Source organism: Sciurus vulgaris (genome assembly GCF_902686455.1).
Source record: "Sciurus vulgaris genome assembly, chromosome: 4".
NCBI classification, from domain to species: Eukaryota; Metazoa; Chordata; class Mammalia; order Rodentia; family Sciuridae; genus Sciurus; species Sciurus vulgaris.
The window spans coordinates 40,967,563-40,990,843 of NC_136464.1; the positions used below are offsets into that span (position 1 = coordinate 40,967,563).

Below are 23,281 nucleotides of genomic sequence, written 5' to 3' on the forward strand. Positions count from 1 at the left end.
GGGTGGGCCGGCCCAGGCCACTTCCTCTCTTTGTTGTCCTGTGTTTTCTTTTCCTTCTGAGATTTAACTTGAAGACCACGTCACTGGCAGTTTCTGCAGTAATTTGCCAAACTAGCCCAAGCCTGTCCCAGCAGCAAGATGATCCTGACTCTGCTGATCGGTCTTGGAGGGCCCCTGGGCTGGGGGCTGCTGGGGGCCTGGGCCCAGGCCCCTGGTACCAGGTTCTCTGATCCACACTACCCCAGGCTGCCTGGGGTCTGGGGTGCAGAGGCTGAGGACACCAGCAGGGACCCTGTCAGACGGTAAGGAGGGCCTGGACCTTGGCAGAGGTCATTGGACAGCATCTGAGTCCCAGTTCAGTCAGAGCAGGGCTTCTCTGAAGCCATCTGTGAAATGGGCTAATACTGTTTATCTGCTGGACTAGCCGTGTGGCTAGGCCTCCTTCAAGGATCTGTCCCCAGAAAGCCTGCATTGGGCATTCCAGGCTCTCATCTAAGAATGATGGAGACCTGCCTGTGCCATAGCAGGGGATCTGAGCTGGGATTTTGGGGGTGGGAGGAGCAGCCCCTAACATCAATCATCCAGCATGGGGCACTGAGGGATTGTGGTTCTCCATGTTTCCATCCAGTGAGGCCACGGTTCCTGTTTGTGGAAGGAAATCAGTTTAGACAACTGAGCCCAGCAAGGCTGATCCAGCCTAAGCCCTAGGGTGTGGCCACACCTGGGGATAGGGTTTTGATCTGAGTGCCTAAGAAGCCTGGCCCTGTTTGCCAAGCAGTGAACGGAGAAGGCTCCTGATGCCAGAGCACCAGGAGGCAGGGCCATCCTGAGAACTCTGCAGCAGGATCCCTCTGGAAATGAGTGGATGGGGTTACAATGGCACCCCAGACACCATCTTCTCTCATTCTATTTGTACAGGACCGGAGACCCTCCTGTAGATAGGTTCTGGGCCTGCGGGTTCCCCTTTCGGGTCTGAGGTGGCCTTGGAGCCTCATCTCCAATGCCTCCAGAGCAACAGGTACCAGTGCTGGGCCAGCCTCTGGGCCAGGCACATTGCCAAGTGTCATCTCCATTAACCTGACAGCCCCATTTACAGAGGAGGAGTCCCAGATAAAACAGCTCAGGAGAGCTGGAGCAGATTCTGAGTTGACTCTACCTCCCAGCCAGCCTCCTGAGGGGCACTGAGGTCTGCAGGTGAGGACCCAACTCACACCCACCCGCAGCCTTTGGTCTGCATGTGTGGAAGGAACCGCCACGCGTCCTCATGGACAGTCTGCCTGGGACGGGTCTCATTCAGCTTCTCACATTTCTGGGTAAATGTTTGTTGGGCACTTTTCCGACAGCTGGTTTGACCAGGGAGAAACAGGAGGGCAAGAGGAAGCAGTACAGACTGACCCTTCGTGAAGAAAAGGCTGTGGGGAGTAGGGAGCAGAGGCCCCATTCCTGCCCCACCCCCAGTTCCACTGAGGCTGGGAGACAAAGGTGATTCTTGGTGTGGGGAGTCCAGCCTCCCAATTCCCGTTTCAGGACCAAGGACCAAGCGTTCTCTCCTAAGGCTTCAGGCCCCAGTGTCTGGGCTGCCTCCCTCTCCCTTTGATGAAAAGGAGGGCGAGGGGAGCAGGAGGGGAGAGGAGAGAGAAGGAAGCCATTCTTCTTTCCTCCACCCCCTTGGTTGTGGAGAGGGACAGTGCATTCCCTAAGACCCAGGTAGCAAGGGGCCTTCAACCTTTCCCTTGGTGGTCTCAGCAGTTGGGGGAGGGTGTGCAATCTGCCTAGGACCTGTGTACCTGGTTCAGCCAAGCCCAGGCTTCCCAACCCTGGGACCCGTGTATGCCAGAGTCACCTTCCCACACCTCCAGAAGCTGCAGACCCCACAGGCCCAACTCGAGTGTTGAAGCATCCGGAGGGGAGCTGGGAAGGGAAGGAAATGTGCATCTTCCTGGGCTGATTGCGTCCCATGCTCCTGTGACTGGGGAGGCGGAAACGTCACGTCACTCCAGCCCGCTCCTGCAGCAGGGAAGGGGAGGTGGCACTGCACTCCATCAGTCCTGCAGCAAGGGGGAGACACCATCAGCCATAAGCCCCTGGGTGCCAGAGCCAGGCCTCCTGCTGATTTCACCTCTCATGCCCGTTTCCAGAACCCCAGAAACAGGGCAGGTCCCAGACACAGACCTGGATAAAATGCTTTGGAAGGACAAGCTTGACCAGAACCACTCTATGCCTGACACCCCGTCTCCCCAGATTGCCAGGTCCCGGGGTAGAGGAGGGACGTGCTTAGCTGGTTCTTAGGTCTCTGGGGACTCCACAGGTCCAGGATAGGGGACCCAGCAATGTGGATATTTGGACTCCATGATAAGAAGGCTCCTTCCAGCTCTTTGGCTTGGGTGGGGTGTTCAAGAATGGGGACTCCTTGGACCCCCATCTCGCCGCCCTAGTGGGTGTGCCCTAGTCCGCAGTAGGGACTGCTGAGCCTGGACAAAGTCTCCCATCTCCCACATTAATCATCACAGCTCAGAGGCATAGGGACACCACTCAGGGCCTCAGGGCTCCTAAGTGGTGGGTCAGAATCAGGCTCCACATCAGCTGGGCTGCAGACCCCAGGTGTCCTCTATTCTGTCCCTCACAAGAGTGGGAGTGCAGGGGATGCAGCCCGGCTGGCCTGTCACCAGCCTCAGGCTTCTGCCGATGGAAAGAGTGTTTGGGAATTTTACAGTGGGAGCTGGAGACCCAGAAAAGTCCAACCTGTTGCTGGAGGTCACAGAAGTAAGGTGAGAGCCGGGGCAGTGGTCTGTTCCTGTTCCTGGGCACAAGGCCCTGGGTGGGACCTGGAGAGCGCCCCCACTGGTCAGAGCTGAGGTTCCCAGGCCCACACTTAGGGAACCCCAGATCCAGGCTAGCAGCCCAGTTGGCCTCACACTTCTCTACCAAGGCCCCTCTCTGGCTCAGGGACAAAGCCCTGTGAGTGTCTGCCCTGGGATGTTCATGCTAATGGTGGACTCAGATCCTCAGAAAGAAAGAACACGCCCTCCTTCCCCAGGAAGACTTGAGGCTTGGTCAGGTGGGGTTCCTGGCTGGTTAAGAGGCACTTAAGTGCTCTGCTTGCTGGGCGGCACATCCATTAGCAGATCCATTATGCAGGAAGCTCTGGCTCCCTGCTACAGGCTCTCTGCCTTTCGCACACTCTGTGTGTCCCCAGGGATGCAGCTTCTGCACATTTCCAGGAGGAGGGGAAGGCCTTGCTCAAGGTCACCCAGTCCGGGGAAGGAAGGGGAGGAGAGCTGCACACCTCCCAGCTCCCGTCAGGGGTTGGCAGCCCCTGCTGTCTGGGAAGGGCATCATCGGGTTGGGGTCATAGGCAGGTCCAAACCAGGCCAGAGGACCCCACGCTCACTCTGTGTGCTGGCACCTGCTTCTCAGGTGGAAGATGAAGGCTGGTGCAGGGCTTCCCGGGGGAGGTTGCAAAGAGGCAGCAGGCCTGAGACAGAGGGCCGTGGAAACAATGGGGCACTTGAACATGTGGGGCCTGGGGCCTGCGTGCCAAAGCCAGCCAGGAGCTGCCAAGAGCCAGAGGAAACCAAAGCAAAGGTTAGGAATGTTCCCAGGGCTTCTGGGCCAGCAGCCTGCACTGTGCCAAGGGAGGGAGTGCCAAGGGCGGGGGAGCGTGAGTAGGGGAATAGTGGCCGCCAGAGCCCAGGGTTTGAACAGGTCAGAAGAGAAAGTTCCCGGGCAGGAAGGGTGGGCAGCACTGCTTTAGGAGTTAGTTAGAGGTGGAAACCACCGCTCACTCCCGGCAGGCGGGATCAGGCCAGGCGCGCCCGGGGCACAGGCCCGGGCCCTCTGCAGTAGGTCGGAGGGTGTGTGAAGAATGTGACTTGTTTGGGCAGCGTATTTCTCAGCCTCGGCGCTCTTGGCATTTCACACTGGATACTTCCTGGCTGTCGGGGGCTGCCCTGTGCATCGTGGGATGTCAACAGCATTCTTGACCTCTGGCCACTAGATACCAGCAGCACCCACCACCCAGTTACAACACGAATGTCCCCAGACCCTTGCCAAATGCAACTGAAGAATGTCCCCTGTACCCTACTGAAAACCACTGGTTTAGAGAGATACAGAGCCCATGTTCTAGAAATTTCCAGGGGGCCCAGGGTGATGTGTCTGTGGCAGGCAGTACCTTACTCATCTCCTGGGCTCCAGGTCCAGCACTCCCACAGACCTGCAGCATTGAGGGAACATTCCCTCCTCTCATCCTGATTTTGATGTGCTTGCATTTTACCATTTGCTCATCCCTCAGGGATGCACACGTCCCTTTCTGGTCTCTGTACTACTGACTGGTTGAACATGTGACAATGTTCCACTGTTTTCATTACTTGGCTTTAGAGCCGGGTGGTTTTTTGTTTTTTTTCAGTGGTACTGGCATGAACCCAGGGATGCTACACCTCCCAGTCCTTTTTTATTTTATTTTGTGACAGGGTCTTGCTAAATTGTGGAGGCTGGCCTTCAACTGGTGATCCTCCTGCCTCAGCCTCCTGAGTCACTGAGATTATAGGTGTGTGTCACATGTCTGTGGTTTAGAGTACATCATCTTGTTTTTTTCCTTCTCCCTTTTCTTTTTCTTTTCTTTTTTTTTTTTTTTTTTTTTTTTTTTTTTTTGTGGTACTGGGGATTGAACCCAGGGCATTTCACTACTGAGCTATATCCCCAACTCCTTTTTATTTTTATTTCAAGACAGGGTCTTACTAAATTGCTGAGGCTGACTTTGAATTTGTGATCCTCCTGCCTCAGCCTCCGGTTGCCTCCAGTTGCTGGGATTATCAGCATATAGCTGGCTTGTAGCTGGTCTTATGTAAATACATATCTGTCCCTTTAGAGAAGTTTGTTGACCCCTGGGTTAGAGTCAACCTGTTCTACAAGGTTTGTTAAGCCTCATAGAAGCCCCACCCCCTCTGCTTTCCAAAGGCAATGACTTTCTGTTCTTTAGGTGATTCTTTTAGCATTTATCTCTGTGTCTTCAAATACCATGCTCAGGAGGTGGCATTACCTGTGACTCAGCTCCCATTCCTACCCCATACCACAACCCAGGAGTGAATTGTGCATGATCACACATGCACGCAACCCGCTAGTCTCTCATATTATCAGTTTGAGTATTCATAACCACATGACTATAAAGGGATATATTTGGAGAGTTGGGGCTTAAAATAAACTATGCATCTTTTTTTCCCCTTGAACACTTTTAGCTTTCTCTGGAGTAGAAAATTATCTTGTTTTTTCCTTGTTTTTCTGCGTCTTTGGCATTAACTCAAGCCCAATCCCTCAGCTACTTGTTCACATCTGCTCTCAGCACTTGTTCATGCTAGGTGTTTGACCAACTCTGCCCTTTGGGTGATGTCTCCCCCAGAGCCACTTGGTGCGTTCCAGTCTAGACCGTTGCTGTGTCCCCACAGACTGTCTTCCTGGGGGCTCCCGCCGTCCTGGTTCTGTGTGGGAACCTGCTTCCCGAGCCCATGCTTTCCTCTGTCTTGGTTCTCTCTCTTGTTGGTGGAGCGTTTCCAGTGGCACAGTGGAACTCGGCCCTGGGCTGCACCTTGCATGACCATTTAGTGGAGCTCCAGATTGCTGACGTTCAGGCCCCAACCTCAGGGTCTCCTTTAACTGGCCTGGGGTGGGACAAGGTCATTCCAATTGCTAGTGTGTGTGTGTGTGTGTGTCTCCTTATTTTTCTCTGGAAGCACATAGAACCATCTTTGTCTCCAGAATTCTAAGATTTGGTGAGGATATGCTTTGATGTGACTGTTTCCATCCTATTGCAGGTAACTGGTGGCCTTTGAATCTGGAAACGCAAGTCCTTCATTTCTGGAATATATATATATATTTTTTTTTGTTTGTTTGTTTGTTTGTTTTGTTTTTCATCAATGACTTCTTCCCTTTGTCCTCTCTTTCTGGAACTTTTATTATTTGGATGTTGGATTTCCAGGAATGTGCTCTAGTTTTCTTAACTTTTCTCTCCTCTTTTTTATCTGTTTGCTCTTGTCTTATGAAAATTTCTTTAATTTTTACCCCCTAACCTTGTCATTATGATTAAATTTCTTTTTCATTTCTAATGTTCAGTTTTTAATTTTTAAGAGTTCCTTTTCTTCTTGGAATCCCTTTACCCTGTCCAGTGACTTTTTCATAATTTACTGTTCTTGTTTCTTGGATGCAGTCTCTATCTCATTAACCTGGAAATATTAATACAAAATTTTGGGAAGTTCTCTTCTCCCTACACACTCTTGGTTTACTCCAAGTTGACTTTTTTCTATTAGCTCGTTTTGACCTCCTTCTGCTTTTATTTGTTTGCTTTCAATGCTGGAGATTGAACTTGGGGCCTCCTGCATGCTACATACATGCTCTATTACTAAACTACATTGCCCCTCGGTTCGCTCCTCTCTTTTTAACAATTTTTTTCCCTCAGGGATAATCCTTGGATATCTGCCTACTTAAGAGTAAGCAGACTGAAAAACTGAGGTATATAGATGTGGCTTTGTCATCTGTTATTTTACAGGATGCTCTGGCTGGGCTACTTCACTGGGGGCAACCCTGATGACATTTTGGGGTTTTCCCCCTGGGGTTGGGTCATTTTCCTAAGAAGCTTTTCCAGCCTGCTTCACAGAGGGTAAAGGCTGGCTGCCAGGCTTCTGGGAGCCAAGTGGGAAAGCAGGCTAGGAGTCTTATGCCCACAATGGATGTGGTCACTCAGTCCCTTCCACTTCCCTTCCCTCCCCAACAGTATCCTTGATGATGTCTAATGGTTCCAAGTCTAAGACCGCCACAGAAAATAAAATCCCAACACAAACCGCAACTGCAGCACCGAGGCCCCTGAACGTTGCCTTCTAACATCTCACCCATGTGGCCACTTTTTCCATATCCAGCTTCACCCAGTCCAAGCTGCCTTCCCCTCCCACTAGACCCGATTCAACCACCTACCTCTTACTTCTGTCTTTTCTGCACCCAGGAACCAGGATGGCTCTTTCATGTTACTTGCTTCCACCCTCCCCGTGACTTCCCGTGCCCTCGGGACAGCCCAGCTCCTCCGCTAGCACCCACACCTCTGCAGTCTGGCTTCCTAACTCCTCCCCCTCCCCCTCAGTCCTTCCTTTCCCCACACCCATCCCAGCGCCTCTCCCTTTAAGACACAGCCCTTTATTACCTCCTCTTGAGAGCCTCTTGTGGCTCAGTCTGATTGCTGGCTCTCCCTGGGGATACCAAAGGGAAGGTCTTTGCCTCCATAATGCCATTGGGAGTGCCTGGCACCTGGCACCCGAGAGGTGCTGAGCTGATCTGGGCTGCGGAGGTCATTGCCTCTTGCATCTCTGGAGAGCTTTGCTAACTGCAGGGTAGGGGTGGGGCTTGACCTTCCCACTGACCCCATGGTGCCAGCCATTGGGTCCGTGAGCTGGGTCTCCACCAGTGTGAACATCCAGCTGCTTCCAGAACCACCAAAGCCCATTCTGTGAAGAGCAAAGGAGGTGCTACCCCCAAGCGTTTGGGATGCTGAGTCTGACCCTCCCAACCATCCTGTGGGAACACAATGCAGAGGCCTTTCCTAGGCAGGAGGCTGCTCTGCCCGGCTGCCGCCTTCTCCTATAATGACCACTGCAAAGTCCATTTCCATCAAGACTCCAATGGGCATGGTCAGGGAGCAGGAGCCCTCACTGTGGTGGGGTCTCTGGTAAGTGGAGTTGGGCTCTCAGACGCTGCAAGGACAGCATTCACTGAGCACTGGTTTGCAGTCAGGCATTTGGTACTTATCTACCCACTCCAGGAAGACATTGCCCTCTCCATGGTTAACATGGAGAAAGAAACTCCCTCTTTACCTTGCTTGAGGTACACAGCAGAAAGTGTAAAGCATTCGAATGGAGGACTCTCCATGCTGCCTCCCTGGCACCAGGGAAACAGCAAGAGTCCTCTGGCTCTGCAGGTAAATTTGCTGTGTGATACTGGAGGAGCTCCTTAACCTCTCTGTGCTGGTCTGGAGGAGGTTTTGAGAAGGCAGTAGAGCAGGTGCCCTTGCAGGTGGGGTTTGTGGAGTGATGTTGCTTTAGAGCCCCAGGGATACATAATGCAGACACTTTCCCTTCTTAGGCTAATGGATCCCAGAGTCCCAGTACAGGTGGGTCAGGAGGCAGTATTGGGTGCCCTGCACTAGCAGTCTCTGCGGACCCTTAGGGAGGAATGCTGGGGGACCCGGGCATGACTCAGCAGCCCTCTTCTCTGGTTTATTTTCCAGTAACTGGTGCCCTTACCAGCAGTCCAGACTGGTCACTTATGTTGCTGCTTGCAAAACGGAGAAATTCCTGGTCCACTCACAGCAGCCATGTCCACTGGGGGCTCCGGACTGCCAGAGAGTCAAAGTCATGTGAGTGGGGGCAGGCGGGCCATTTGCATGGTCCCTGTGGGCTCACTTTGGAGTTGCTGAGCCACCCTCCTCCCCCAGGTACCGCATGGCCCACAAGCCGGTGTACCAGGTGAAGCAGAAGGTTCTGATGTCCGTGGCCTGGAGGTGCTGTCCGGGCTTTGAGGGCCCCGACTGTCGGCATCATGGTAGGGCTCCCAGACGTCCTTGACTCCAGAGGTCACGCAGCTCCTCTGACCTTCAGGGTCAACATTCCTCTTTTCCTTCTGCAGATCCCACAGCAACCCCGGAGCCTGCAGAACCAAGGAATGGCCCTCAGGAGCCCTGGGACCAGTTGGTCAACCTTGAACTTGGTGTGTTGCTTTCCTGGAAGGTGCAGGATGGGCAGAGTTGATGTGCCTGGTCCTTTCTCCTCTGCTAGACAGTGCCATTTCAGGAAAACTTTGCGCCTGGAATCAGAAAGGCTCCTTGTGGCCTTGCACACTCTTCTCCAGGAGACTGGACCTGAGCACACATCTCCTTTTCCTTGACCCCCTTCTCTAGGAGACAGTTTTATCTGGCATCTTCCTTGACCTCTGACCTGCATAAGCTCCCAGGCCTGGAAGACACCTCCTCACCCTCTCCCCTACTCTCAGCCAGGGCCAGAAGTTACGCCATCCCTGGTCTGTGCAGTCAACACAGGAGAGCCACCAAGAGATATCATTTCTGGTGTCTTTCAAGGCTGGGCCCAAGAGTGGGATGGGCAATGAGTTTCATCATGTGATGAACTCCTGTCTATGGACAAAGGTGCAGAGAATGTCATTGTAGCTAGAGAGGGAAATATGCTGTGATCGATTAGTCATGTCTGTTGTGGGTGTGGGAGGGAAGGTGAGAGCTCAGTTGCTGTGCATTTGCCTTTCTGGGGCTGAAGTCTTCTAAGTTCCAGCTCAGAGAGTGTTTGTTAGCATGCATCTCCCCCTGCTCTCGGCTCCCAAATCTTCTCTGGACCTCATGATCTGCCCAAGCCTGGCGAGTTAGCCTTCGACACCTGTGTCTGCTGTGTGTTCAGGCCACCCCACTGCAGAGCTCAATGAGGTGGAGGAGCAGCAGGATCACCTGCCGGGAGATCTCCAGAATGATGTTGACCAGGCAGCAGACAGCCTCCCAGCGCTGTGGAAGGCCCTGGCCAGGAACCTCACATCTGCAACAACAGAGACAAATCAAACAGAGTTGGGTGAGTAGCAGGTTTTAGAGAAGGGCCAGATTTCAGAGGCCCTGCTAGTCCCCACATGGGGAGGGATGTCTGTTGCTGCGGCCTTATGTAAACATGTGTGTCTGTTGCAGAATTTCCTGGCAGGTCCTTGGAGCAAGTGCTGCTGCCTCACATGGACACCTTCCTGCAAGCACATTTCAGCCCTATCTGGAAGAGCTTCAACCAGAGTCTGCATGACCTCTCCCAGGCCGTAAGAAACCTGTCTCTTGACGTAGAGGCCAACCGCCAGGCCATCAAGAGGGTCCAGGAGAGTGCTGTGGGCAGAGCTGACTTTCAGGAGCTTGGTGCCAAATTTGAAGCCAAAGTTCAGGAGAATGCCCAAAGAGTGGGCCAACTACGCCAGGATGTGGAGGACCGCCTGCACACCCAGCGCCTCTCCCTGCACCACTCCCTGTCCCAGGTCCAGGCTGATGTGGACACCAAGCTAAAGCGCCTGCTCAAGGTCCAGGAGCTCCCAGGGGCCAATGGCAGCCTGGTGATGGCAGCGGCAGGGGCGGCAGCAAGGCCAGAGCCAGAGAGCCTGCAGGCCAGACTGGGTCAGCTGCAGAGAAACCTCTCAGCCCTGCATGTGGACACCAGCCGCAGGGAAGAAGAATTGCAGAGCACCCTCAGGGACATGAGGGCCACCCTGGCCCAGCATGTGGAAGAAATCAAGGAGCTGTACTCTGAATCCGATGAAACCTTCGATCAGATCAGCAAGGTGGAGCGGCAGGTGGAGGAGCTACAGGTGAACCACACGTCTCTGCGAGAACTGAGAGTGATCCTGATGGAGAAGTCTCTGATCATGGAGGAGAACAAGGAAGACATGGAGCGACAGCTCCTGGAGCTCAATCTTACCCTCCAGCACCTGCAGGGCGCCCACGCTGACCTCATCAAGTACATCAAGGACTGCAACTGCCAGAAGCTCTACTTTGACCTGGATGTCATCCGGGAGGGTCAGAAGGATGCCACGCGGGCCCTGGAGGAAACCCAGGTGAGCCTGGATGAGCGGCGCCAGCTGGACGGCTCCTCGCTGCAGGCCCTGAGAAGCGCAGTGGATGCTGTGACGCTGGCGGTGGGTGCGCACAAAGAGGAGGGCGAGCGGGCGCGGGCTGACAGGGCCCGGCTCCGGAGCCACCTGCAGGCGTTGGACGGTGAGGTGGGCGCGCTGAAGACAGGTGCGGAGGAGACGCACCGAGAGATAGGCCAGCTCCACAGCTCCTTCGCGGCCCTGCTGGAAGACGCACTGAGGCACGAGGCTGTGCTGGCCGCGCTCTTTGGGGAGGAGGTGATGGAGGACATGTCAGAAGAAGCGCCTGGCCCGCTGCCCCTGCGTTACGACCAGATCCGTGTCGCCCTGCAGGAGGCTGCCAGTGGGCTGCAGGAGCAGGCGCTCGGCTGGGACGCGCTGGCTGCCCGGGTGGCTGCGCTGGAGCAGGACACAAGTCACCGCTCAGAGCCTCCAAGGCGAACAGAGCACCTGGAGCCCAGCCACGACGCCGGGCGGGAGGAGGCGGGAACCACCGCCCTGGCTGGGCTGGAGCAAGAGCTCCAGCAGCTGAGCGCCGAGGTCAAGCGCATGGGGCAGTGCTGCGAGGCCTCCGGGGCTGCCTCCCTCAACGGCTCCCTCGAGGGCCTCCACGACGCCCTCTCCGCCACTGAGCACGGCTTGGAGCAGCACCGGAGGCTCTTCCACAGCCTCTTTGGGAACTTCCAAGGGCTGATGGCAACCAACACCAGCCTAGACCTGGGAAAGCTGCAGGCCATACTGAGCAGAAAAGGGAAGAAGGAGCAGAAAGGTGGGGAAACTCCCAGGAAGAGGGACAAGAAGCAAGTGGCATTTTTGCTGGATGCACATGCCAGAGGACTGGAGCAAGGTGCCCTGGGCACAGAGCTCTGGGAGGCAGGTGAGTGCCTGGGGCGGGGAGTCTGAGTAGGTCTACAGGACCGTGCTGTCTGCCAGCCCAGCCGCAGATCCGTCCTGGAGAGGGGCAGGGTGAAAGAAACCGGCATGGGCACGTCACCCCTTCTCGGGGTTCATCTTCTGCTGGTTCATCTTCTCCTTGTCTGGTCTTCTTTCCTCTTAAGCTACTTGGAGTACAGGAGGTAAAAGACATGAGAATCAGCTGTTGGTGCCAGAGCCCATGATCTGGCGACAGTTAAACCACCTGAGGCTCTACACATGGTTGGCTACCTGACTACAGAGTAGAGGAGGAGTGCCTCCCTTTCTTCCATGGCATTCCCTTATTTCAGCTCTTTACAACCCTGCCATCCCCCACCAACCAGCTTACCCCAGCATAGGAATTGTGGATGGGGCCTGCTAATGGCAGCACCCCACAAGAGGTGAATGGAGGAAGAAGCCCTGGGCCCTGAAAGCAGCACATATTCAGCAAATACACTTGGGCTGTTTCATCACTCTGCACCAGGCCCCCTGCAATGTCCTTCTTGGACTCCCTCTCCCCCCAGTACTGGGGATTGAACCTGGGGGTACTCTGCCCAGGGGTATATTCTCAGTCCTTTTCTGTTTTGTTTTGTTTTGTTTTTTCTTTCTTTCTTGTTTTTTTTTTAAGTCCTTTTTATATTTTGAGACAATGTCTTGCTAAGCTGCTCAGGCTGGCTTGGAACCTGCAATCCTCCTGCTCCAGTCTCCTGGGTATCTGGGATTACAGATGTATATCACCATGCCCAGCTCCTTCTTGGGCTTTATCATGATGAATCGTCACAGCCGTTGAACAATTCATTCATTGTCATTACCATCTACCTGAAACTGAGGCTTAAACCCAGGAAGTGACCAGCTCACACAGCTGGTGAACAGCACAGAGAAGCTGTCTCTAGGGTCCTGGCTTTCCCCTTCTAGGACCATTGAAGGTTGGTTTCTGTAGAATCCCAGGCCCTAGCTCTACAATTTTGTTTGGGGTTTGAAACAATCTGTAGCCAACCTTCCAACCTTTCCCTGAGGGTGAATCTATGCTTCAAGTGATTATCTCTGCCAGAAAGGCTAGCCTTGGCATTGGGGCCCCTTCCTCATCCAGTGACAGGGCTAAGTATAAAGCCACTATCTTGGCTGCTATACCCTGGCATAGACTGGCGAGTGGGAAGTGTGAACCTTGCTGAAGGCGCATCTCAGCCATGCTAATAAACCCTGCTCCCCTCCGTTATAGGCCAGAAGGCAGTGTGGAGTAGTGGGAAGAGCTTGGGTTCTCACGTTACTTGTCTCAGTTTCCTCCTCTGTACAATGGGACAATCACTATCTGCATCAAAGGGTTGTTATGAAGACTGACAGTTACATCTTCGAAATACCTAGCACAAGACCTAACACATGGAAGGACCAGTGTCTTTTTCCACAGTATTTTCACAGCTGAGGCTGTGTCCACTTACACTACTTCTTCCATATTGTTTTCCTCTTGTGAGTGGCTCAAGGTCTTTAAATATACCAATGACATTCTGATTTTGCTTAATGATTTAGGGATCTGTGTTTACCATTGCAGTATTTTGTTATTTCAAAACATATTTTTCCTTTAAAAATCCCCCTTATTTATCTTACAGAAAGGCCTTATGGCTTGGATTTTCGCCCTGCAGGGAAATGCATTCTCAGTTGACACACTTCCACCTTCTGTTGGACGTACTGGCGGGGTGGTGTTTTCCTTTTAAGGCAACTGCCAGGCACACACAGCAGGGTGAGAGAGGACTCATTACCGGCAGAGGGCGCTATAAACCAGCTTTTCATCAACTGGGCAAGAGCCCCACCTTCTGGGTACTTGCAGAACTGCAGTGCAAGCCACCTGCCTTTCCTTGGCACAAACAGGAAAACTATTCTAAGCTAATTATTAGAAAAATCTTCCAGACCTAGATAAAAGCATAATTTTATTATTGCAAAACTGGAAGCCAAATATCTGAACTCTAGTTCTTGGGCCTAAGTCACTAACCGCTATGTGAGGACTTGGTTTCTTGCCTGAGAAACGGGGAACTTAAGTCTCAAATCCTATTTCTTCCCGGAGAAATCAAGTTGAGAAAAACCACAAGAAAATAAAAAAATAAATAAATAAAAACAAAAAACAAAACAAAACAAAACAAAAACACACACACACAAGAAACATGTCCCTGTTGGTGCCAAGGTCAGTATCACTCACAGCTGGGTCTCAAGTGGAACTTACCACCCAATCCCATCTCTCTCTTTTTTTTTTAAGTTGTGGATGAACACAATACTTTTATTTATTTATTTTTATGTGGTGCTGAGGATGGAACCCAGTGCCTCACATGGCAAGCGCTCTACTACTGAGCTACAACCTCAGCCCTCCAGTCCCATCTTGTGACCCTGTCCTCCCATTGCTCCACCTCCCTGGTCAGGCAGCCAGCAGGCTCCTTCCTCCCTGCACACGACTTCCTCTGTCTCCAGGTTTATGTGTGGGCCTGGTGTCTGACTTCTGTTCCAGCAGGACTATCCTCCTAAGCCCGGATACATTGTTTCTGCAAATGGGGAAGGCAGACACAAAACTAAGAGATCCAAGTCTGCTCACAGCTTGGTAATTTATTAGTTGTGCAATCTGGAGCAACAAGCTGTCCCTTTCTGGGCCTCCGTTTCCCCATCTCTAATCCCAGATCTCTGTGCAACACTTTGGAAACCACATTGAGGAGGCCAGTTGGAGGGGGCTTCTGTTTCCTTCTTGCTTTAAGGTCCTGTGCCCACGTCTAATAGGAACCACCTTCCCTGCTCCTCAGTTATCTCCCAGTGTTAGCATTATTTTCTTGAGGAAACTAAATTATTCTCTTTTCCCTGGGAGTCTCAAGATTCCTCAGAGGTAGCTGTCATCTGGGAGTCATTCCTGTCTCAGGCTGCCATTTCCTAATCATATCTCCTTGGGCAGCCAGCTAAACATTAAGACCCGGTTTCCTTAATCAGGGACCCTTTTCTCTCAAGAGTTGTAAGAAAAGGGCTCAAACCAGAAAGTGCTTTGTTAAGCTGGGCATGGTGGCTCAGGTCTGTAATCCCAGGAACTTGGAGGTTGAGGCAAGAGGATCACAAACTTTCGAGTCCATCTTGACAACTTAGTGAGATCCTCAATTAAAAAAAGAAAATTTAAAAGGTTGGGGATGTAGTTCAGTGGTAGACCACCCTTGTGTTCAATCCCCAGTACAACAACAAAAGTGCTTTTTTGAAATGTACATTAGTCAGACAATGGATTTGTATTTCCCCCTTCTCCCTCATTCTCTGAGATCATATTGCTATTGGGAATATTTAGGTTGTCTAGAAATAGTGACCTATTTTTAACGCTAATAAGGTGAGGAAGGCAGGTCTCAGTTTTTAATTTTTCACCCAAGGGAGAAAAAGACCAATTCAGAGCACTTTTCCTCTCCTTCATTTCAGGTTCCCCTGTGGCCTTCTATGCCAGCTTTTCACAAGGCACAGCTGCCGTGCAGACGGTGAAGTTCGACACCATGTTCATCAATGTTGGCAACAGCTACTTCCCTGAACACGGCCACTTCCGAGCTCCGGAACGTGGTGTCTACTTATTTGCAGTGAGCGTTGAATTTGGCCCAGGCCCAGGCACTGGGCAGCTAGTATTTGGAGGTCACCATCGGACCCCAGTTTGTACTATGGAGCAGAGGGGTGGAAGCACAGCCACAACCTTTGCCATGGTTGAGCTGCAAAAGGGTGAGAGAGTGTGGTTTGAGTTAACTCAGGGGTCCATAACAAAGAGAAGCCCACCAGGCACTGCATTTGGGGGCTTCCTGATGTTCAAGACCTGAACCCTGAGATGGCTCTCATCAGACATCAGGGACCTGCCTGATCTTCTTGACCTGGGGCTCTACCTGGCAACGGTCTGGAAACTATCCAGTTGGCCTAGCTCTTTTCTGGAAACTCTCTACAGAAGACCACATGCTACCTAGTTCTGTGGTTCCCTCCAGGTGCACTGGATTGTGGTATTCCTCAATGAAGAGGAGAGCTGGAACGCTTCTCCCTGGGCAGGACCTGGTCCTGAAAGTGTGAACCTCAGCTCCAGTTGCCTTCTCAGATAGCATGGCTAGGACTCTGGCTCTTGGCCACACCCTGAATTCTACAGACTTCTTTGGTGTTTTGTTCTTCCTGTTGCTTGGAACTTTTATATACTTTAAACCTCTCTCTGCTTCCTCTTCTCCCTAATTATATGCTAGAAAGTTTTTCCCCCAGAAGGAATATTGAAAATGGAGGTGATAGGAAGGATATATCTCAGTGGCAGACTGCTTGCCTAGCATGCAGGAGGACCTGGGTTCAGTCCTCAGAATTGCAAAACAAAACAAACACAAACAAAAAAGCAGAGGTGAAATTTTAGCCAAAATTGGAAACCAGTCTCCAGCCACTACAGGACAAGATAAAACCAGTCCTTTTGATCTCTATCAGTTAGAAATGGAGCAAAATCCTGTTGAGTTAACCAAGGGCAACAAAATCAGCATCTTCAGCTTCAGCCATTCCTTGCCTTTATCTGTACCTATAATTTTATTTTCACATCCTTTTCTCCTAGACTTATTCAGGGTAAAGGCCAAGACAGGCCAAATAGGAACTAAAATGTGTGTAGCCTTCACTGTTTTTTCCTTCATGCAGTATCTTATGACTGTCCTTCTTCTTAGCATCTCTAACCAGGAAGGGTGCTGAGGGAGGAAGCAAAGGAATGAAATCTCCCTCCTTGGTGATCAACTTTGGAATAAAGTGATGCCCTTCAAATCTCTGCCTTATTTACTTTTGGAGAACAACAACATTTGGTAAAATACGTGGAAATATGAGATAAAATGAAACTGTTTGGGATAAATGTGATTCTCATTATTCTAGGCCATGTTTGACTTCAACAATTTTGGTTAATTTTACGTGAAATAGACAGTTGCTTCCACACTGGGCCATGCCATTGATACCAGACAGAACAGCAAGGAATAGCAATTATGAACGTGTGGTTTTCAAAATTTTTAAGATCCTAGAAGAAACGGCCTTGAGAAGGTAGTCATCAGTTGTCAGAAAATAAAGTGGGATTTGGGGGGATAATATTCATTATTTGTGGAATATACTCTTTACAAGAAAATCAGATTGGACTGGGTAATGAGTTGGTGGTTGTGTTAGCAAGGTTTCTATTACATCTTGTTATTTTCTTGGAGTCATTCATTCAAATTTCACTCTGAATTTTATTTGCCAGAAAACTTTGTGCATTTAATTGCTAAAATGTCAATGTTAAAATGGACAATTTTCCAGGCCACTCTGCCACTGATGGTTTGACTTTGGGGTAAATCACAAATCTCCAAAACTTTGTTCATCCATAGTGTGAGGTGGGTAATTTAATGGCTCTCTCATTAAGTATTCTTGACCTTGACCACAGGTTTGAATCTCGCTTATCCCCAGTGCAGGCCTCAGTTGCCACGGCCATTCCCAAACCTAGGTATATGTATTTGGGTCATGGCAGGTCCAAGACCCTGAAGGATGTCACTCCTGCTGCCAGCCAAACCAACCTGTCTTGGATCTTCTTGCTGCTATTGAGCAGGCCTCGCTGATGACTAAAGCTGAAACAGTAGGGCAGTGTGCTCTTATTCTTTAAGACTTCCATTTGGAATCCATTGCACATTGTAAGCAGAGTGAATTAGTCCCCACCATAAAGGGTACTTGTCCTCCAACCTTCAGAGGATCGGTGCTCTTCGACAGGAAGGTTGTAAATAAAACTCTGCCAGCAGCACTGTATCAGGCACTCCTAACATTTCTAGGATGATGATTACAGGAGTCACGGCTCTTTTAGCCAGGCTGCCTTCTATACAATAAAACATATGTGACTGCACCTCACAAAACCTTAAGTACACATGGTGTGTGTGTGTGTGTCAGGCAGGGGAGTCCTGGGGTTGAACCCAGGCAAGGCAGGCACTCTACCAACTGAGATACATCCCCAGCCCAAGTACACATTGTGATTTACACAGTTCTATGATTAGAACCCTAGGTCAGCAAGAATTCTATACTTCCTCTGAGATTTCTTACTTCTGCTGAGGTACCTAACTCTGGGTGGAGACTTTCTCAGTGACCTTCCAGAGAGACCCCTGTGATCCAGGCTAGTGTTAAAAACTCCTTACTTGAGGCCCCAGAACAACACAAGGGTCAAGCACAAAGTGGCACTTCCCCAAACCTAGAGCAGGGGGAAATCATAAAAATATTCAAAAAATATTCATAAGCACATAAGGACATTTTAGTAATTTCTGGGGGAGGGGGGACAGAAAGGATCAGATACAAAATCCCAAACACTTGAGATTGATAGAAAGATGGGAATGATTTCAGGAGTCTCAAACTCAGAGTCTCTATACTCTTGGGATCATGGGGCAGAACAAGACCACATAGCCAGTCCTAAACCCAGAACAGGACTTCAGACCCTCTGGAGGCAGGGAGCTGCTGCCCCAGACAAGTGTGACCACACTGGAATCAGGACCTACAGGGGCCAATGCAGATATTGTCTCCCCACCATTTCATGTTAAAATAACTTCTGTCCTTTACTTTTATTTCAGGAACACTGCAAGGAGGATATAGTCTATGAGAAGTGTTTTTTAGGCTGGGTGTATAGCTTAGTGCTGCAGTACTTGCCTAACATGCACAAGGCCCTCCCTGGGTTCCATCCCGAGTACCACACACATGCACACACACACACAAAGATTTTGTTATGATTTATATCTGGAATGTCCCCCAAAAGGAAATTATTTGAAAACATGGCTCCTAATGCAGCAAGGTTTTAGGAAATGATTATATAATGAGAGCTATAACCTCATCAGTGGATTAATCCATTTGCTGGATTAACAATTTGAATGGACTACAGTGTGATAAATGTAGGCAGGTCGGGCATGGCTGCAGAAGTAGGTCACTGGGGCATGTCCTTGGGGACTGTACTTGTCCCTGACTCCTTCCTGCTCTTTCTGCTTCCAAGTTGCTAAGAACTAAGTAGCTTCCTCTACGAGGCCCTTTTGCCATGATGCTCTGCCTCATCTTAGACCCAGAGCAAAGAAGCCCATTGACCACAGACTGAACCTCTGAAACTGAATAAGATAGGTAATGGGCCCCAATTTTTTTTTTCTTTTTCCCCAAATATAAAGACTGCTCCATGAAAATAATCTGTAGAAACATTCCAGTCAAGCCTTTGTCCCAGAGCAGTGGAAAAACAGAAGTTAGGGAGACCTGAATGGAGGTTATAGGAAAGTTCAAACCCAAGGGCTGAAAGGGCACAGCCAATTAGAAGGTCATGGGCCAGACCAATATCACTGGTACTTTTCCAAGACCTGATTATCTATGCAGATATTAATCAGTGCCCCCACCCGGTAGCTATAGAAGCCCCTAGAGTAGTTTAAATGGCAACCTGCTATCAGGTCCCTTCTCACCCTGAGAGAGTCCTTTCCTTTTTTCACACTTGAATAAATTCTACTCCTTTCACTTTTACCCTCCATTATTGTCTGTGGATTTCATTCTTTGAATTTGTGAGACAAGTACCCAGGAAGAAATTGGCAGTGGGCTGCTGTAGTCTGCTGCAACACTGGAAAGAACAGCCTACCATTAGGAGCTGCAACGTGCCACTTGATAGTGGAAAAGAATCTGGCTTTGCCAGCTGCGACTCTTGGAACTGACATCCAAGCATCCCTGCTGTGATTAGCTGCTAACACTAAAACGTGTAAGCTCAACTTACACAGATCCCACCTACCAGCAGAAGCAGAGAATTGAGTTTCATCTCAAACTCTAGTTTCAAAACCGTAAGCCCCAAATAAACTTTTCTTCCTTTAAGTTGTTCTTGTGAGGTATTTTGTTTTACAGAGAAGAAAAGTTGACTAACAGGTTTTTTTTTTTTTTTTTTTTTTTTTTTGGCGGTGGTGGGGCTCGAACCCAGGGCCTTACGCTTAAAAGGCAAGCACTCTACCAACTGAGCTATCTCCCCAGCCTTGACTAACAGGTTTTATAGGGTCTCCTTTCCTCACACTTTGAAGTTCCTTCTCTACTCTTTGTCAAAACATAAAATTTTGCTGGTAGTGGTGACACATACCTATAATTCCAGAGACTTGGGAGGCTGAGGCAGGAGAAGCACAAGTTTGACACCAGCTTTAGCAACTTAGCTGTCTCAAAAAATAAAAAGGAGTAGAGGCGTAGCTCAATGGCAAATCATCCCTGGGTTCCATCCCCAGTATCAAACCACACCAAACCAAACATAAAAACTCTGCCCTCAGTTCTAGCCTGAGCCTGGTTTCCATCCTTCTCCTTTGAGAAAGATCAAAACTTGGCCTAACAGTGACAACCCTCTGGGGTTGGCGGTAAATAAATAGGGGGGAAAGCCGATTCTTCTTGAGCAGGGGAGAGGGGAAAGAATTGCCTTTTATTTTTGCCTCATCAGAGAGACCATTACCTCAAAACAGAGAGAGAGAGAGAGAGAGAGAGAGAGAGAGAGAGAGAGAGAGAGAGAGAGAGAGAAACACTAGGAAGCCAAGGCACACAGAAGGGAGGCAAACAGATTCACTAATACAAAGATGAGCAACTATCCTCAAATGGCAAACATTTGTGTAAAACTAGTGTCATGAACAAGAAGCTTCCAGATTCAACAAACTGAAGATGCAGGGACGTATGTATTTGTAGAAAGAATAGAGGGAATTTTTTTTTTTTTAAGTGCTGGTATGGCAAAGGTCTCATGCATGCTAGGCAAGTGCTCTACCACTGAATCACACCCCAGTCCCAGGAAATTGGGAATTTAAACCTGGATTGCTGTTACTCAGAGCCTGGTTCCAAACACCATTCTGCGTAGACAGAACCAGAAGACTGGTACAAGGAAGGTATTAGAGGAGCCTGGAAGCTCTCAATGTGACAAAAGAAAGATGTGCTCAAAAAATGATGGGCATATGTCAAAAGGACTCAGGAGCCACTTAGATGAAATGCTTGTAGCCAGGTGGGTCAATTTAAACATCAAAACCAATGATGACCTAGTAGACCCATTAGAATGTCAATGAAATATGTAATGTAATAATGGCATGAGAAAATCACCACCAACCAGATTCACACAAGAACCATGAATGAATGCTAACACATAGTGTCAAAATCTCTCTCATAACTTCATTACAAAGGGAAAGTTTCAACTTTACAGAAGTGAAGTAGCACCTTAAACAAGTGTTTGGCACCAGCATCATCAGTAATGGGACCCCCTGACGCTATGGCCTCCTGATTTTCACTCTCAAAATTATCAGTACTTGTTTCATACTGAAGAATTGGAGGCTCGAAAGCTAAATGCAGTGCATGATCTTGGAGCAGATTCTGCATCAGGAAAATGTGCTCTCAAAGACTATCAGAACGACCAGCAAAACTTGAATAAGGTCTACATTTTATGATATTGTTGATTAGTGTTATGGAATCAGTGCTAAATTTCCTGGTTTTGCCAATTGTATATAATTAAGTAACAGCATATCCATGAGGTATTTCGGTAATAAAGGGGCATGAGTCCCTTCATTACTCCTAATAGTTCAGGAAAAAACGTGTATACAGGGCTGGGGATATAGCTCAGCTGGTACAGTGCTTGCCTTGAAAGCACAAGGCCCTGGGTTCAATCCTCAGCACCACAAAAAACAAAACAAAAAAACATGTATACACACATATGTGTATATACAATCATTAGGAGATGTGCTTTTGTAATTTCTGCACATCATGCAGAATGATGAGGCAATTGGGGCAAAATGTTACTTTGTGAATCTGGGTGAAGAACAAATGGCTTTCCTCATACAATCTCTGCAACTCTTCTGAAACTTGAAATTGTTTCACAATAAAATGAGAGCCTGGTGTGGTGGCAAACAACTCCCAGCTACCAGGGAGGGTATAAGCAGGAGGATCACAAGCTTGAGGCCAACCTGGGCAACTCAACGAGACACTGTCTCAAAATTAATCAAAAGGGATTGGAGGGCTGGGGTTGTGGCTCAGTGGTAGAGCACTTGCCTAGCATGTGTGAGGCCCTGGGTTCGATTCTCGGCACTGCATATAAATAAATGAATAAAAGGTTCATCAACAACTAAAAAGATAATTAAAAAAAAAAAAAAAAAGGGATTGGGGATGGGGATGTAGCTCAGGGGTAGAAGAATGTTTGCCTACCCACATGTGAGATCCTGGGTTCAATCCCTAGAACTGCTGATAGTAAAAAAAAAAAAAAAAAAAAAAATATTAGAAGTAAAATTTGGCTATTAAAATTTTAAAAACTCAGGCTGGGATGTGGCTCAGTGGTAGAGGGCTCGCCTCGCATGTGTGAGGCACTGGGTTCAATCCTTAGCACCACATAAAATAAATAAATAAATAAAATAAAGGAAAAAAATTTAAAAACTCAATAAATGAGCCAAAAAGCACAAGGTACATTGGAAATACAAGAAACATGCTAAGAAATACAGTAGAAATATCTAGAATACTTCATATTTCTTTTATGAGTTTGCATTGCTTTAAACACTGGCTCTCCCAAACTCTCCTCCATCCCCACAAAAAGGTCCACATTCTTTCTTCTCCTAGCTTGAAAATATTTTTACACCAAATATTCTGTGTAGACTTTTAGATAATGGTAACACTTTGGGAGTTCAAGTCTCCACATGAAGCTTAGGATATACGTGAGGTGGGTTCAGGGACACTGGGAGACCTGGAATCACCTTGGATTTCATGGTTTGAGTACGCATGGGTAACTAGGAGTGAAGGTCACTAGCCAGAGAGCTGATAAAATTCAGAGGAGTTATCAGTAGAGGAGTAATCATATTCCACTGAAATATGAAATAAGCAACTCCTACCCTGAAGGGCAATTCTAGACAAACATTCCATCCCAGTCCCTCCTTTTGTCCAAAAAAAAAAAAAAATTTTTTTTTTTGGTATTAGGGATTGAACCCAGGGGCACTTAACTACTGAGCCACATCCCCAGCCCTTTTTGTATTTTATTTAGAGACAGGGTCTCACCGAGTTGCTCAGGGCCTCAATAAATTGCTGAGGCTGCCTTTGAACTTGTGATCCTCCTGCCTCAGTCTCCTGAGCTACCAGGCTTACAGGCATGTGTTACTGCACCCAGCTGTCCAGAGTATTTTTTGTATGTACCTTGCGCTTTAACTTGCTGGGTGTGATATCCAGCATCAGAATGACTTGCCTCTTTCTGCTCTTACTCTGTGCTCATGGTTACTGACATGCCATGATGTCAGGTGATGTCACCCATACTGCTAGCTGGACACACTGATCGGGCAGTGCCCACCTCATCAGGTTGTACAGTCTCAGGGCTAAAGCAAGGATTTTTAGGAACTTGCACCTTAATTAGTGAAGCACATCACACCAGAAATGGTCAACGTACTAGCATCAGCAGTTCTCCAAGTGGATGAAGACTCACTGAGTATGTGCTTGAAATTACCTGCAAGGACTTAACACTGCTGTTTCCTAAGTTCTTCTCTATGAACACTATTAAGGAAGCTTTGGAAATAGTCTTTCTTCCAATTAAGCAACGAATACAACGGATTATGCTGTGAAGGAAAAATGAATAAATTTACTCTTTTCAGGTCAGTATCTCTATAAATGGAAAGAAAGCTATCAAGATCTAAAATTCCTGGGATAAAGTTGTTTTGTCATACAACATTAGTGTTTGCTCATTTTAAGAAACTAACACTAAATAAGTACTCATGTAAAGAATTAGTAATATGCTATC

General features: G+C 49.0%; 1 protein-coding gene across 1 annotated transcript; it reads left to right on the forward strand.

Annotated features, from left to right (window-relative positions):
• Positions 1-51: 51 nt before the first annotated feature.
• Positions 52-15,900, forward strand: MMRN2 (multimerin 2). Its single transcript, XM_079136059.1, has 7 exons — positions 52-302; positions 8,264-8,392; positions 8,471-8,577; positions 8,662-8,742; positions 9,438-9,602; positions 9,713-11,527; positions 14,986-15,900. Exons 1-7 carry the CDS (start codon positions 139-141, stop codon positions 15,366-15,368), a joined length of 2,844 nt encoding a protein of 947 aa, XP_078992185.1. The 5' UTR covers positions 52-138; the 3' UTR covers positions 15,369-15,900.
• The last annotated feature ends 7,381 nt before the right edge of the window (positions 15,901-23,281 follow it).